The sequence below is a fragment of the Emys orbicularis genome, chromosome 8 (assembly GCF_028017835.1).
Source record: "Emys orbicularis isolate rEmyOrb1 chromosome 8, rEmyOrb1.hap1, whole genome shotgun sequence".
NCBI classification, from domain to species: Eukaryota; Metazoa; Chordata; order Testudines; family Emydidae; genus Emys; species Emys orbicularis.
Genome location: NC_088690.1, coordinates 76,390,805 through 76,404,211, shown reverse-complemented (window position 1 = coordinate 76,404,211; position 13,407 = coordinate 76,390,805). Strand labels below are relative to the sequence as shown.

The following is a 13,407-nucleotide window of genomic DNA, read 5'->3' as shown; positions in this document are numbered from 1 at the left end:
CTTCTGCCCTGCGAGTCTTCTGTGCTTTGCTCCCAACCCGCAGCCCATGGCTGGGGCGTGGCAAGAGCCTGCCAAGTCCATGGGCAAAGCTTCTGCCCCGTGGCCCTTTCCCCTTGTAGCTGGAGCAGGGGGCTAGTGTTCAGGTGTCACTGGCCCTCCCTCGCCTCCAGGGGAGTGAGAGATGCTGGTGATCTGAGCCTTTGGTTAGAACTGGCCGAGGGGTCCCGGGGTAAGGGTGCCTGGGTTCCCAGCAGTCAGGGAACTGGATGGTGCTCGGGGCAGGGGGGCTTTCCTTGGCTTTAGGCCAATCAGGAGGAGACTGACTCCAGGCTCCTGCTTATTTGTAGCTTAGCACAGAACCAGGCTCTTCAGCGTAATCCGCTGTTGGAGAACCCCCCAGGCCAGGGTCAGACGTGTCCTCCCTGGGGTGGGGGGTGATGGGCTGAGCAGCCCCAATTGTCTCCCATAGCTTTCAGCTGCTCCAGAAGTGGTTGCAGCACTGGGGCTGGGCGGGACACACTGGCTGTCATGACAGCTGCCCTGGGAGGGTGCAATATGAGCTCCATGAGCTGTGTGCCCAGAGACCCTGGTGCTTGCTGAGGATAGGACAGGAAGAAGAGGCTTTCTCCAGTGTCTCCTTCGACAGCTGCAGCAGCAATTGCAAACCTGCATTGGCCCACCAGCTGGGAGCTGCTAGCCGTGAGCCCAGGCTGGTGCCAGAATCCACTGTTGGAGCAAGAGCTCCAGGAGCTGCCAGCAGACCCAGCAAACCCTGCCTGTGCCCGTGGCACTCGGTCCTGGGTGGGAGGGAACAGCCTGTAGCCATGTCATTCTACGGACTGTCTTAGCTCACCCCAAATCTCCTATTATCCCTCTGTACCTGCTGGAGCTCAGGGCCAAGCCTTCAGCTGCTGGAAGATCTCTCCTGCAAAACTCGCTGCACTCCGGTACTGGGAGTCGCAGTGTACTCCTCAATGATGCCAGCTGCGGATCTGTCTGGCCACCTGGGTTCCAGGAGGTGTGAGGGGCTGAGGAGAGAATGCCTGGGCTTCGTGCCTGAGCCAGTGCTGCTCCTGGCTGGGAGTTTTGATGCCTCTGGCCAGCCCATGCCATTGTCTCACTGCCCCCTTTAGAGTGCAAGGGAGTTGTTATTCTCTCTCCCCTCATGCCCTTGCTGAGCTGCAGTGACTGTGTTACACAGAGGCTTGGGGGGGGGCTCTTCCTGCCCCACAGCCTGGGCCAGGACAGGGTGGGATTGAGCAGGTGTTTGGAGTGAGATTGTCTCCGTGCCCAGAGAAACCAGGGGGATTCCTTAGTACTGGTTGCTGTTGATGTGGCAGCCTTGCCGATCCATGTCCCTTAATGTCCACAAGAGGGGACTGACAATGTGGGGGAGCTGCGTTTTGCCAGCTGAAACAGCAAAGCTGCCTTCCCAAACTCAGAGCTGGTTGGGCACTGAGGCAGGGCCTGGCCTAGACCCCTTGTGGGCTGGGAGGGAAGGGCCAGCTGATGGCAGGCACTGGGGTGATGCTGCAGCAGCAGCTCATGGTGCTGTTCACTCTACTGCACCCATAGGGCAAGCAGCCACCGGCCCCTGCAGAGCTGGATATATTCTTCTACTGCTGTGACAGGATCCGAGCCTGGTGCTTTGATTTTTTATACACACACACACTTGCTCCGCTGCGCCGATTGGGAGCAGCAGCAATTGAGCCCAACTGCGGATTCAAGTACAAGAGGAGGAAGAAGAGCTACAGTGAGGAAAGGTGGCAGGTGCTTGATAGTGATTGGGGAAATGCTGGCTGGTTTTGAACCCCAGAGGGTAAAAGCATGAGCCGGTCAGTGAGGAACGGGTTTCTAGGGAAGGCATGTTGACTGGCTGGGACAGGACTAGTCCTGCGGAGTGTGGGGCTGGGAAGAGGGAAGTGCTGGAGAACATGCTGCAATTGCAACGCACCTTACTTCAAAAGATCATTAAGTCCCAGGCAGACTGCAAAGAGCTGCAAAGGGATCTCACAAAACTGGGTGATGGCAATAAAATGGCAGATGACATTTAAATGTTGATAAATGGAAAGTAATGTACATTGGAAAACATAATCCCAACTATACATATAAAATGATGGGGTCTAGATCAGTGGTTTTCAAACTTTTTTTTCTGGCGATCCAGTTGAAGAAAATTGTTGATGCCTGTGATCTAACAGAGCTGGGGATGAGGGGTTTGGGACTGGAGCAGAGGGTTGGAGTGCGGCAGTGAGGGCTGCAGGGTGGGGCTGGGGGTGCAGGCTCTGGGGATGAGGGGTTTGGAGTGCAGGAGGGGGCTCTGGGTTTGGGGGAGCTCAGGGCTAGGGTTTGGGATGTGGGAGGGGGTCAGGGCTCTGGGGTGGGGCCAAGGATGAGGGGTTGGGGGTGCAGAAAGGGGCTCCAGGTTTGGGGGGTCAGGGCTGGGGCAGGGGATTGGGGTGCAGGGTTACTTCAGGCGGCTCCCGGTCAGCAGCATAGTGGGGGTGCTAAGGCAGGTTTCCTGCCTAGTCCGGAACTGTGGACCACGCTGCGCCCCAGAAGCGGTCAGCAGCAGGTCCAGCTCCTAGGCGGAGGTGCACAATCAGCTCCATGTGGCTCTTGCCCGCAGGCACTTCCCTCCCCCCCCCCCCCCATTGGTCTGTTCCCGTCCAATGGAAGTGCAGAGCCAGTGCTCAGGGTGGGGGCAGCGCGTGAAGCCCCCTGGCCCCCCCACCTAGGAGCCGGACCTACTGCTGACTGCTTCTGGGGCGCAGCGCGGTGTCAGAACAGGTAGGAACTAGCCTGCCTTAGCCAGGCAGCACCACTGATGGGACCAGAGCCGCTGTGACCCAGTGCCTTCCATTCCGCGATCCAGTACTGGGTCACTACCCGCAGTTTGAAAACCACTGGTCTAGATTAGCTGTTTCCATTCAAGAAAGAGATCTTGGAGTCATTGTGGATAGTTCTCTGAAAACATCCACCCAATGTGCAGCGGCAGTCAAAAAAGCTAAGATTGTTAGGAGCCATTAGAAAAAGGATAGATAATAATAACATATAATGCCACTATATAAATCCATAATATGCCCACATCTTGAATACTGTGTGCAGATCTGGTTACCCCATGTTAAAAAGGATATATTAGAATTGGAAAAGGTACAGAGAAGGGCAACAAAATGATTAGGGGTATGGAACAGCTTTTGTATGAGGCAAGATTAGTGAGATTGGGACATTTCAGCTTAGACAAGAGATGACTAAGGGGGGATATGATAGAGGTCCATAAAATGATGACTGGTGTGGAGAAAGTGAATAAGGAAGTGTTGTTTACCCCATCACATAACACAAGAACTGGAGGTCATCCAATGAAATTACTAGGCAGCAGGTTTAAAATGAAGTGAGTATTTCTTTGCACAACACACAGTCAACCTGTGGCACTTGTTGCCAGGGGATGCTATGAAGGCCAAACGTATAACTGGGTTCAAAAAAGAATTTGCTAACTTCCTGGAGGATAGGGCCATCAATGGCTATTAGCCAGGATGATCAGGGATGCGACTCCTGTGTGAGAGTCCCTAGACCTCTGACTGCCAGATCCTGGGAGTGGACAACGGGATGGATCACTTGATAACTGCCCTGTTCAGTTCATTCTCTGTGGAGCACCTGGCGTTGGCCACTGTCAGAAGACAGGATACTGGACATTGGTGGACCCAGTATGGCTGTTCTTATGTTCTAAAGGGGAAATAGGGCCAGGCCTGCCCCAACCTTTCCTCACCTCCCCTGGGCATTGTGGTGACTGGCGCCAGGGGAAGTGTACCGCAACCAGGGCTGGGCAAATAACAGACGTTTCCGTGCACCCCTGGTTCGAAAACACTGGGTTTGGGTTGAACCAATACTGACACTTCAGAATTTGCTATGAATTGAAGGCCATTTTGGGTCTTTTCCAGAGCAGGGATTTGAACCTGAGTCTCCCACATCCCAGCTGATGCCCTAACTACTGGGCTGCCGGAGGGAATCTGCTGCCTCCAGCTGTTTTGTTTGGGTTGACAAAACCTGCATTTTTGATCAAACATTCGTGGGCCAAAAAACATCACCCAGCTCTATCTGCAGCTTCTCTTCTGGGCATGGGAAGGGCTGAGCGCTGCTTTCCAGGCCCAGCATCTGACTGACCTGTCATTACAGCCCAGGCCTCCACCATCCCCACGCCTGACAGGCCTGGGAAAGAATAGCACTGTCTGCCACATGTCCACACCAGCTGCAGCTCTCTCCCCTGTCTTGTTCTGCCCTGGAGCCTGCTCACAGCAGGTTCCAGATGAGGGCTAGTGCTGGGCTCACACACAGGCTTGGGACACTGGAAGATCAGTAATTTTTATTCAGTATCATTATATGCAGCAAGTTGCCCCGAGATCTATTGGTGGTAAGAAAGGCTCTCCTTGGTGCAGAGCTGATCCTGAATCGGACACTCAGAGGCAGGACAGGGAGACATGGGAGAAGCCAGAAACTCCTCAGGGATGGAGGAGTCTTGCTATTTTCCCACTACAGCAATGAGAAATGCTCCCAGTGGCCAAGAGCTCCACCACGTCTGGGGGGGCACAGTGGGGCCTGGGGGCAGTTCAGGTCCCCCCAGCTTTGCCATGGCTCACAGGGCCTCTTCGGCTGGCTGAGCTCCAGCTCCCTGCTCATCATTTGCAACCAAGTCTCCAAGAGGCAAGTTCCTTGCTTCAGCAATTAACCGTTTGATTCCCACCATCCACTGACTGACTTCATTGACATGGTCCACCATGAGCGAGCGATGGATTTCATCAGCCACGTCCCAGTGCCACCGCTGGAGCTCTGGGAGACAAGGAGAGAGCAGCCCCTGTTAGTGGCCCACTGAGCCTCTCTGGTGGATGTGGGGAGTAAAAAAGGCTCTGAGCTGAGCATGAGCTCCATCCACACCCCAAAGCAGCTGGACCCACTGGGATTCCAGCTGGAAGAAGAGTTGTGCCGAGATACCACAGGCATGGGAGCACTACAGTCAGACACAGGGCAGAAATGGGCCTCACGGTGACAGGTGAGGGATATGGGAGCAGCGCCTCCTGAGTGCTGAGAGGAGATGGGGAGCCAGGAAGGGAATGCATGCAGGCCGCAGTGCAGAACCCCTGGGAGATGCAAAGTTGGCCCCTTCCCTAGATTGGGTCACAGCTCCCTGGTGCCCCTTTGCCCCTGCTCACCCTGCACCAGGATATTCATCCTCTTCCTCACAGGGGCAGACAGCTTTCCCTGGAGCCACAGCTCCCGAAACACAGCGAGGCGTCTGCTGATGTCATCACAAACCTGTTTCTGGAAGTCCAGAGAGGAGCCTTAGTGAAGAGCTGCCACCATAAGGGCTGGAGCCGGACCTCCCCACTAGCGCTACGGTAGGGAAGAGGGGTAGCTCTGGGAAGAGGATCCTGTCAGAGCCACCTGCATCCAGCAAGCTGAGCCCTCACATCCTCTTCTCAGGCGGCAGGGTGCAGAGGGACAACTTTGGAATGGCTCGGCTGTGATGGGCCCCTGTAATGCCACAGAGGACAAACACCCCCGTTCAATGGGCCCTTCCCTGACTGCACACACCCTGAGGGGGATGATCAGCAGCCGGGAGAGCAGGGTACAGGGCTCAACATCCGCGCCTGTGGAAAGAGGAAACTGCAGAGCTACAATTAATTTGCAAACTTAACACCATCAAATTGGGCTTGGATAGGGACTGGGAGTGGCTGGTTCACTACAAAAGCAATTTTCCCTCTCTTGGTATTGACACTTCCTCATCAATTATTGGGAGTGGACCACATCCACCCTGCCTGAACTGGCCTTCAACATTGGTTCTCCACTTGTAAGGTAAAGCCCTTCTCTTCATGTGCCAATATATATTTATGCCTGTATCTGTAATTTTCACTCCATGCATCTGAAGAAGTGGGTTTTTTACCCACGAAAGCTTATGCCCAAATAAATCTGTTAGTCTTTAAGGTGCCTCGTTGTTTTTATGGAAAGAGGAGTCACCGGCAATGCCACCGGGCGCAGCAGCAATCCTCACCTGCACGATGTTCCTGCACATGCTCAGAGTCTCATTCAGAGGGGCTAGAACATCGTCTACCTTCACCTCGCACTCCTCCTCAGCCAGGCTCGCAACCTGCTTTGCGGCGTCTGGCCTCAGAGCAGGGCTGACCACAGCAAGAGGGGGGGGCCCCACAGGTTTTGAGGCTAAGGCTGCTGGCACCGCTGGAGGAGCAGAATTCGCTGGAGTCGGGGCTGAAAATACAAACATTATGCAGTCAACAGCCACTGTAATAGTCCAGTCCAACCCACCCAAAGTCCCACCTGCTCAGCAAAGGGACTGTGCTCCAAGCTCTGGCGTCCTGAGGTGAAAAGCATTCAGAGCAGAGCACTGGACTCGCTGTGCCCAGCACAAGCCAAGCTAGCCTAGTTAGCTACACTACAAAGAAAACCTCACAGCAGCAAGTCTCAGAGCCCGTGTCAGTGTGGGGCTAATAACAGCACAGAGGCTCCAGCCCAAGCGGGAATGTCTACACTGCTGTTGTTAGCCTCTCACGCCACGAGCCTGAGTCAGTTGACCCGGGCTCAGACTCAGTGCCATGGGTTTTTCCCTACAGTGCAGACATCTCCAGAGCTGCAGTTCTGAAGAGCCCCTTCCACTGTCTGTACTACTGGCCGTACCTAGGGGCTGGGTGCCTCAGGGCACTGGGAATGGACCTGCCAGCTTGAGGGCCCCAGCTGAGATCTGGCCAGGTCAGCAGGGACTAGCAGGCATTCCCACGTGGTAGCTGCTCCAGTGCCCTGCATGACATGGGTTGGGGTCTCAGCCCAGCTCCTGAGGAGCAGGTGGTCACATCACAGTGAGTACCTCCCTTCTCTGCAGATGAGGGCAGGGCAGCATAAAGTGCCCGCTTCCCCCACCCTGTCCCTGGGGTGGAAGAGGAAAGCAGTGCTGGGTACACAGTGAATCTGTCCCTCACTGGGAGGACATGAGCAGAACTGACCTGTGGGAAATCATCTACAAATGCAAAATCACCCAGCAAAGCCAGGGGGCTGCCTGTTAGCCTGAGGGGAAAGGAGGTAATGAGTGCCCAGGCTGGGGTCGGGCCTCCCGCTGGATTTGGGCAGTGAGATCTACTGAGGCAGCCCTTCCTAGGAGGAGGAATTACCCACCCACATCAGTAGCATTGTCTGCAGCTCTCAAAGCAAATGAACTATGCTGCAGCCACCTCTCATTATCCCCAGTGGATAGGCGGGAAGCTGGGGGAAGTAGTCACACCACACACAAGTAAGACCAGGCTAGACCCTAAGGCACAGGACTGGGACTCAAGGCGTAACCACTGGCTCATGCTGCTTCGTACAGAAGAGTAACGTGACTGGCAGCTGGGTTGAAACAAAATCTAGGGCGCAAAGGATTGTTTGTTTTCTCCAAAGCCTCCCTCAAGTGCTGGTTGGTCTCTGTGTAACCCACACATCTTCTGGGTGTGGTGTTCTGTCCCATCTAGTGGCACCGAGACCACTTAAAGAGAGAGATAAAATGAGTCTGCTCTACAGCCTTAGCTAACAGCCAGTTGGCTTTTAGCTCATGCTTTAGAGCAGGGGTGGGCAAACTACAGCCCGTGGGCCACATCTGGCACACCAGCCAATTTAATCCAGCTCTTGAACTCCTGCTGGGGAGCGGGGTCTGGGGCTTGCCCCACTCCTGTACTCCAGCCGGTGAGTGGGGTTGGGGGCCGCTCCGGGGGCACATGCCGCGGCTCCTGGAAGCAGCCGCATGTCCTACCTCCAGCTCCTACGTTTAGGGGCAGCCAGGGGACTCCGCACGCTGCCCCCACAGCTCCCATTGGCCAGGAACTGCAGCCAATGGGAGCTGCAGGGGTGGTGCCTATGGACGGGGCAGCACGCAGAGCCGCCTGGTCATGCCTCCATGTAGGAGCTGGAGGGGGGACGTGCCACTGCTTCCGAGAGCTGCTTAAGGTAAGCGCTGCCCAGAGCCTGCACTCCTGCCCCCCTCCCAGGCCCCAACCTCCTGCCCTGATCCCCCTCCTGCCCTCCAAATCCCTTGATCCCAGCCCAGAGCACCCTCCTGCACCCCAAACCCCTCATCCCCAGCCCCACACCAGTGCCTGCATTCCCAGCCGGAGCCCCCCACACACACCTCAACCCCTGCCCCAGCCTGGAGCCCCCTCCCACATCCTGAACTCCTCATTTCTGGCCCCACCCCAGAGCCGACACCCCCAGCCAGAATCTTCACCCCCCCCTGCACCCCAACCCCAATTTCATGAGCATTCATGGCCTGCCATACAATCTCCATACCCAGATGTGGCCCTCGGGCCAAAAAGTTTGCCCACCCCTGCTGTAAAGGCTCATGCACTAAGCTCCAGAAGTCCCCGGTTCGATCCTGCCCGCTGACGACCCGGGTCTGTCAGTGTAACATCTGCACGACCCTGCACGACCCTGGATAGGAAGGTCCCACAGGAGCTACAGCAAAGCATGAGACAGTGACCAGCCCAAGAGCCTTAGCCTGAGGCCTCAAAGGAGAGGGGCAGGCTAGCACCGATTCCCCTCACAAGTGCTTAGGGGGCACGGAAGGGGGAAATCCTCCTCCGCAGAGAGCCCTCTGAAGGGGGCTTTGAGCCAGAGACTGGGCTTCACTCAGCCTCCCTGGTGGGCTCTGCCACCCCCAGCAGGGGCCCACCGGCTGCAAGGCAATGTATGGGGCAATTCTAACCTTGGGGGGCTCCATCGGCCGGGCCGGGGACCCTGCGTGCGAGGGGGGAGCGCTTCGGGCCTCCACACTGGATCTGCAGCCCATAGGAAAACTGGGGGGGATCGTTCCAGCCGCGCTCCTTGTTCCCTGGGGAGACACAAATGGCACCAATTACTGGCACTACACAATGGCCAGCCCCAGGGCTTCCCCTCGCCCTATGACAAGAGTCGGAGCAGGACTTCCCCTCCCCCACGCCTCAGGACAAGAGTGCCCAGGGCTCCCCCCTTTCCCAGGACTGGCGCGGTCGTGGAACGTCCCCGCTGGCCGTCCCGGCCCAGCCCGGCCCCCTCACCCGGTTTCACGTAGAGTTCCGCCATCGCCACGTCACGGCCGAGCATGAGATCCCGCCCCTTCCGAATTGGGGCGTGGCCTGGGCGGCGCTGAGTGCCCGGCCCCGTCCCCGGACCGGAGCGTGGAGGCGGTGGCTGAGCCGAGCTTCCTGCCGGGCCCGGAGCGGCCCTGCGATCGGGTGCTACCTCGGCCGCCGGGGGTCACTCCAGAGCCGGGGCTTTACTCCACTGCCCCGCGGGCAGCGCTGGGGACTCCGCCCCTGCAGGGCCGGCGGCGGAGCCGGCCACTCCGGGCCCTTCAGCCAGATCCCTGCAGGAGCGATCTCCGGCCCGGCTGTCCCAGGCCCCACTGCTCCAGGGGCGGGTTCACTGCCACCATGTCCGGGGGCCCTGCTATCCCCATGCCACGCTCGCTGTCTCACGGGTATCCATTGCACCCTGTCGTTGGCCAGCCTTATCTGGCTTCAGCAGCCATCTCTGTGTTGATGACTCGCAAACCTGCCTCCCTCTGGTGGGTTGTAGCCCACGAAAGCTTATGCTCTAATAAATTTGTTAGTCTCTAAGGTGCCACAAGTACTCCTGTTCTTTTTGCGGATACAGACTAACACAGCTGCTACTCTAAAATCTGGTTTCATAGATTACCAGGGTTGGAAGGGACCTCAGGTGGTCATCTAGTCCAACCCCCTGCTCAAAGCAGGACCAATCCCCAAACAGATTTTTGCCCCAGATCCCTAAATGGCCCCCTCAAGGATTGAACTCTCAACCCTGGGTTTAGCAGGCCAATGCTCAAACCACTGAGCTATCCCCCCTGTCTCCTATTTATCCTGCCCCACTTCTCTGCCTGGGTGTCTCACCATCAACCAGATGAAGGAGGTCAAAACTGAACTACTTATACTGTACTGGAATGGGTTACCTAGGGAGGTGGTGGAATCTCCTTCCTTAGAGGTTTTTAAGGTCAGGCTTGACAAAGCCCTGGCTGGGATGATTTAGTTGGGGATTGGTCCTGCTTTGAGCAGGGGGTTGGACTAGATGACCTCCTGAGGTCCCTTCCAACACTGATATGCTATGATTCTATACTTATCCTCCCTGCTAAAAACCCCCTTCTGCCCCATCACCTTGACAGTGCCACCAGTCTCCCTGGCACTCGAACCTGTAACCTGGGGTCCCCCTTGCCTCAGCCAGCCTGAGCCTGCTGCCAGATCTTGCCCTATTTTCCACCACAAAAACTGGTTCTTACAAAAGCCAACCAGTTCTCTTTCTGCACCCAGACCCTTATCTTCCATCTTGACAACTGCACCTGCCTCCTCTCGGGCCTTTCTGACATCTAGGTCAACCTCTCGCTCCATTTGCAGCACTGCTACCAAGGGCTTGTTCCCAGCTCCTTGTGCTGACCTGATCATGTCCTTGTATAAGCCCCTCCTCCTGCTCTCCCTTCTCCCTTGTTCACTACTTAACCCTTCCCTGTTTGCTGTTGTGTCTTTGCCAATTATGCCAGCCTCCACCAGACATTTGTCTGTCCTCCGGACTGTCATAAACAGTTAGCTGAGAATGGTTAGCTCCTAGGAATGCCTGTGATCAGCACCAAACGCTGATACCAGATGGCAAGTCGGTGCATCCAGCTAGCGGGGCAGCGACTGTCTCCTATTGTGTGTATGTACAGTGTCTAGCATAAAGGGCCCTGGTCCTCTTTGTCTGTGGATGACAATACAAATGACAGTGATCTTACCAAAAGTGCCATGGGATTTTTGATGACTCAACTAGTCAGAACCTCAGTATTTAATGTTTTGAAAGATGACTTTTCCAGCAGTCCAGTACCCCCCACACCCTATCACCATGCTGGGGTGTTATGGAAGAGCACCCCCTGTTGAGTTACCAAGACTACCCCCTACAGCCCTAGCTGTTTCTTGGCGGTCTCCTTCCCAAGTGCTGGCCCTGCATACTTGGCACCAGCGCAATGTGGCAAGCTTGGAGCCATGATTAGACAGGGAATTTGTAAGTGGTTTAGCTTGGCAGTTCTGGCCCCACTGCAGCAATCAGATTTACCATTGACTTCCGTGGAGCCAGGATTTCACCCGTGTCATTTTTCCCAAGAAGTCTGCTTGAGGTATGAGGCACATGAAGAGTCTCAGGCACCAGTTCAGCGGCAGAGGGTGTCCAATGAAGGACTGATTCACAGCCTCTGACACTGTAGGTTTGTATTTCAATCCCATCCATCTGGTGGGGGGCAGATTATCCTCCATCTGCCTACCATGGGTGGCACATGAACCCCATTTGGGGAGGCAAGCCCCCCAGGGCCTCCCAAGGGGGCAAGTGGGGCAATTTGCCCCAGGCCCCACAGGGGCCCCCATGAGAATATAGTATTCTATAGTATTGCAACTTTTTTTATGGAAGGGACCCCCGAAATTGCTTTGCCCCAGGCCCCCTGAATCCTCTGGGCGGCCCTGAAGCCCCCTGCCCTGCCCCTTCCACCTGAGGCCCCACCCCTACCCTGCCCCTTCCGCTCCTCCCCTCCCACTCCCTTGCCCGCTGGTACCAGAGGAGCTCTGAATCCCCCACCACAGCCGGAGCCCCGGCTGAGCCACCCCCAGCCCACCTCCCTGAGCTCCAGCCCACCCACCTGAGACACCCTCGGCCCAACACCCCAAGCCACGACAAGTCGGAGGAGCCTCAAGCCCTGGCTGCCCAGAGGAGCTCTGAGCCCTACCATGGCCTAGCCCCCAGGCCATGGTGTGAAGCATTAGTGGAGGTTGGGGAAGCTAAGCCTCCCCAAACCTCCATTACAAGCCGCCCATGCTGCCTACTGTGGAGTTTCTTGCACCTTCCTCTGAGGCATAGGTGCTGTTTCTGGGGGTGCTACTGCACCCCCTGGCTTGAAGTAGTAACAACCCAAATACATGTGTAGTGGGGCAGCTGCCCCACTCCAGTAAGCAGGGGTTAAAAGCAGGCCTGGAGAGGGCTGCGGCTAGGAAAAGCATTAAGAGCAGCTGAGGGGGAGGCTGGCGAGGTAGTTGGCCCCAGGTGTGGCTGGCTTAATCAGGCCACAACTGGCCTGGATAAAAGGGCTGTGGGGCGATGAGACAAAGAAGTCTCACTCTAGCCCTGGAGTGGGAAGGGCTAGCTGCCTGAGCGCAAGGTACCTGAAATAGAGCAGTGCTGGGGAAGGGCAAGAGGAGCTTGGGAGCTCCAGCCTGGTAAACCCCCAGACTGCAGGCCTTGGTGAAGGCCTACAAAGGTACTGGGGCTACAGAGGTGCATTCTGGGAATAGGCAGAGGCAGCAGGTCCTACCCCCTTGCCAGTGATGCATGGCCACTATAGACTGCAGTCTGCCCCAGGGAAAGGAGGCTAGATGATGGCTGGTAGTAGCCCAAGGTAAAGGGGCACTGGGGTCCAGGAGGGACACAGGGCCTAAGGTAGGCGAGACACCGGCCAGAAGGAGGTGCTCCAGAGCTGGAGTTGAGCTAATTCACAAGACGACCAGTAGGAGGCACCGTGCCAGTGAGTCTGCACTTCGCTACAACATGGTTTCCACCTTTAGCACCGTCCACTATAAAAATTGTTCCAGCACCACTGTTCTGAGGCATCTGGTGCCAGCCAGTGCCAGAGACAGGCTACTGGACTAGATGGACCATGGGTCTGATCCAGTCTGGCGGTTCCTATCTTCCTACGTCTGTGTAGCAGAAAAGTTCCTTTCCCCTCCCCCCACCCCTTACAGCTTGTTCTGACCCCAATCCAATCCTCAGCAGGAAGGGGATAAAGCAAAGATGGGGCTGGCTCGTGCTTGCTGCATGTTAGTGTTTTATTTGCACAAATGATCAGATAGAAAGTGTTACTGAGGTAGACTTTAGTCTATCATACGGGGGCTCCCCCAGGGAACTGACAGGCAAGTGTAAAGAAATATGGGCGTGAAGACAGATTAAAGTGATTTCCAAACTGGGCAAGAGAACAATCCCTTTAAGGAACCAGCAGGTAATGTGTGACTGGCTTGCAGCTGGAAGGACAGCTGGTCCATACTATACCTAACAATTACAGCCCCAACTGGCCCGCTCTGGACACGGCTGAGCCAGGTACCCACTAGGCTTGGTGGGAATTCACACATGGGCTCCCCCTGGAGGAGTAGGAATTCACACCAGCTCATAACAACCCACTAGAAGCCCAACACTGATTTTCTTTTCCTACCTTTAAAATGAGAGTTGTCCTTCACAGGAGCACTGGTATCGGGGCATGGGCTTGTTACGGAAGGGCTGCTCCCGTGTGCTGGGCCGCATGTGCTGGTGTTCCGTGAGGGCTGGTGCTACACACACACAGTTATTGGGGCTGTGTGCACCAGTTTGTTGCTGTGGGTTTGC

At 56.2% G+C, this 13,407-nt stretch overlaps 1 protein-coding gene across 1 annotated transcript; it reads right to left on the bottom strand.

Annotated features, from left to right (window-relative positions):
- Nucleotides 1-4,344: 4,344 nt before the first annotated feature.
- Nucleotides 4,345-9,108, bottom strand: SRA1 (steroid receptor RNA activator 1). The gene is made up of 5 exons (XM_065409503.1): nucleotides 9,063-9,108; nucleotides 8,732-8,857; nucleotides 6,041-6,255; nucleotides 5,202-5,310; nucleotides 4,345-4,821 (listed from the first exon to the last, which is right to left on the bottom strand). The coding sequence occupies exons 1-5, from the start codon at nucleotides 9,106-9,108 to the stop codon at nucleotides 4,628-4,630; spliced, it is 690 nt and encodes a 229-aa protein (XP_065265575.1). The 3' UTR covers nucleotides 4,345-4,627.
- Between the last annotated feature and the right edge of the window lie 4,299 nt (nucleotides 9,109-13,407).

Excerpts from the sequence above, each read along its gene's own strand:
- SRA1 (XM_065409503.1), bottom strand. The coding sequence starts at position 9,108 with ATGCTCGGCCGTGACGTGGCGATGGCGGAACTCTACGTGAAACCGG. Across the intron at positions 8,858-9,062 it reads GGAACTCTACGTGAAACCGG|GGAACAAGGAGCGCGGCTGG; the intron begins GTGAGGGGGCCG and ends GTGTCTCCCCAG. Across the intron at positions 4,822-5,201 it reads GATGAATATCCTGGTGCAGG|AGCTCCAGCGGTGGCACTGG; the intron begins GTGAGCAGGGGC and ends CTTGTCTCCCAG.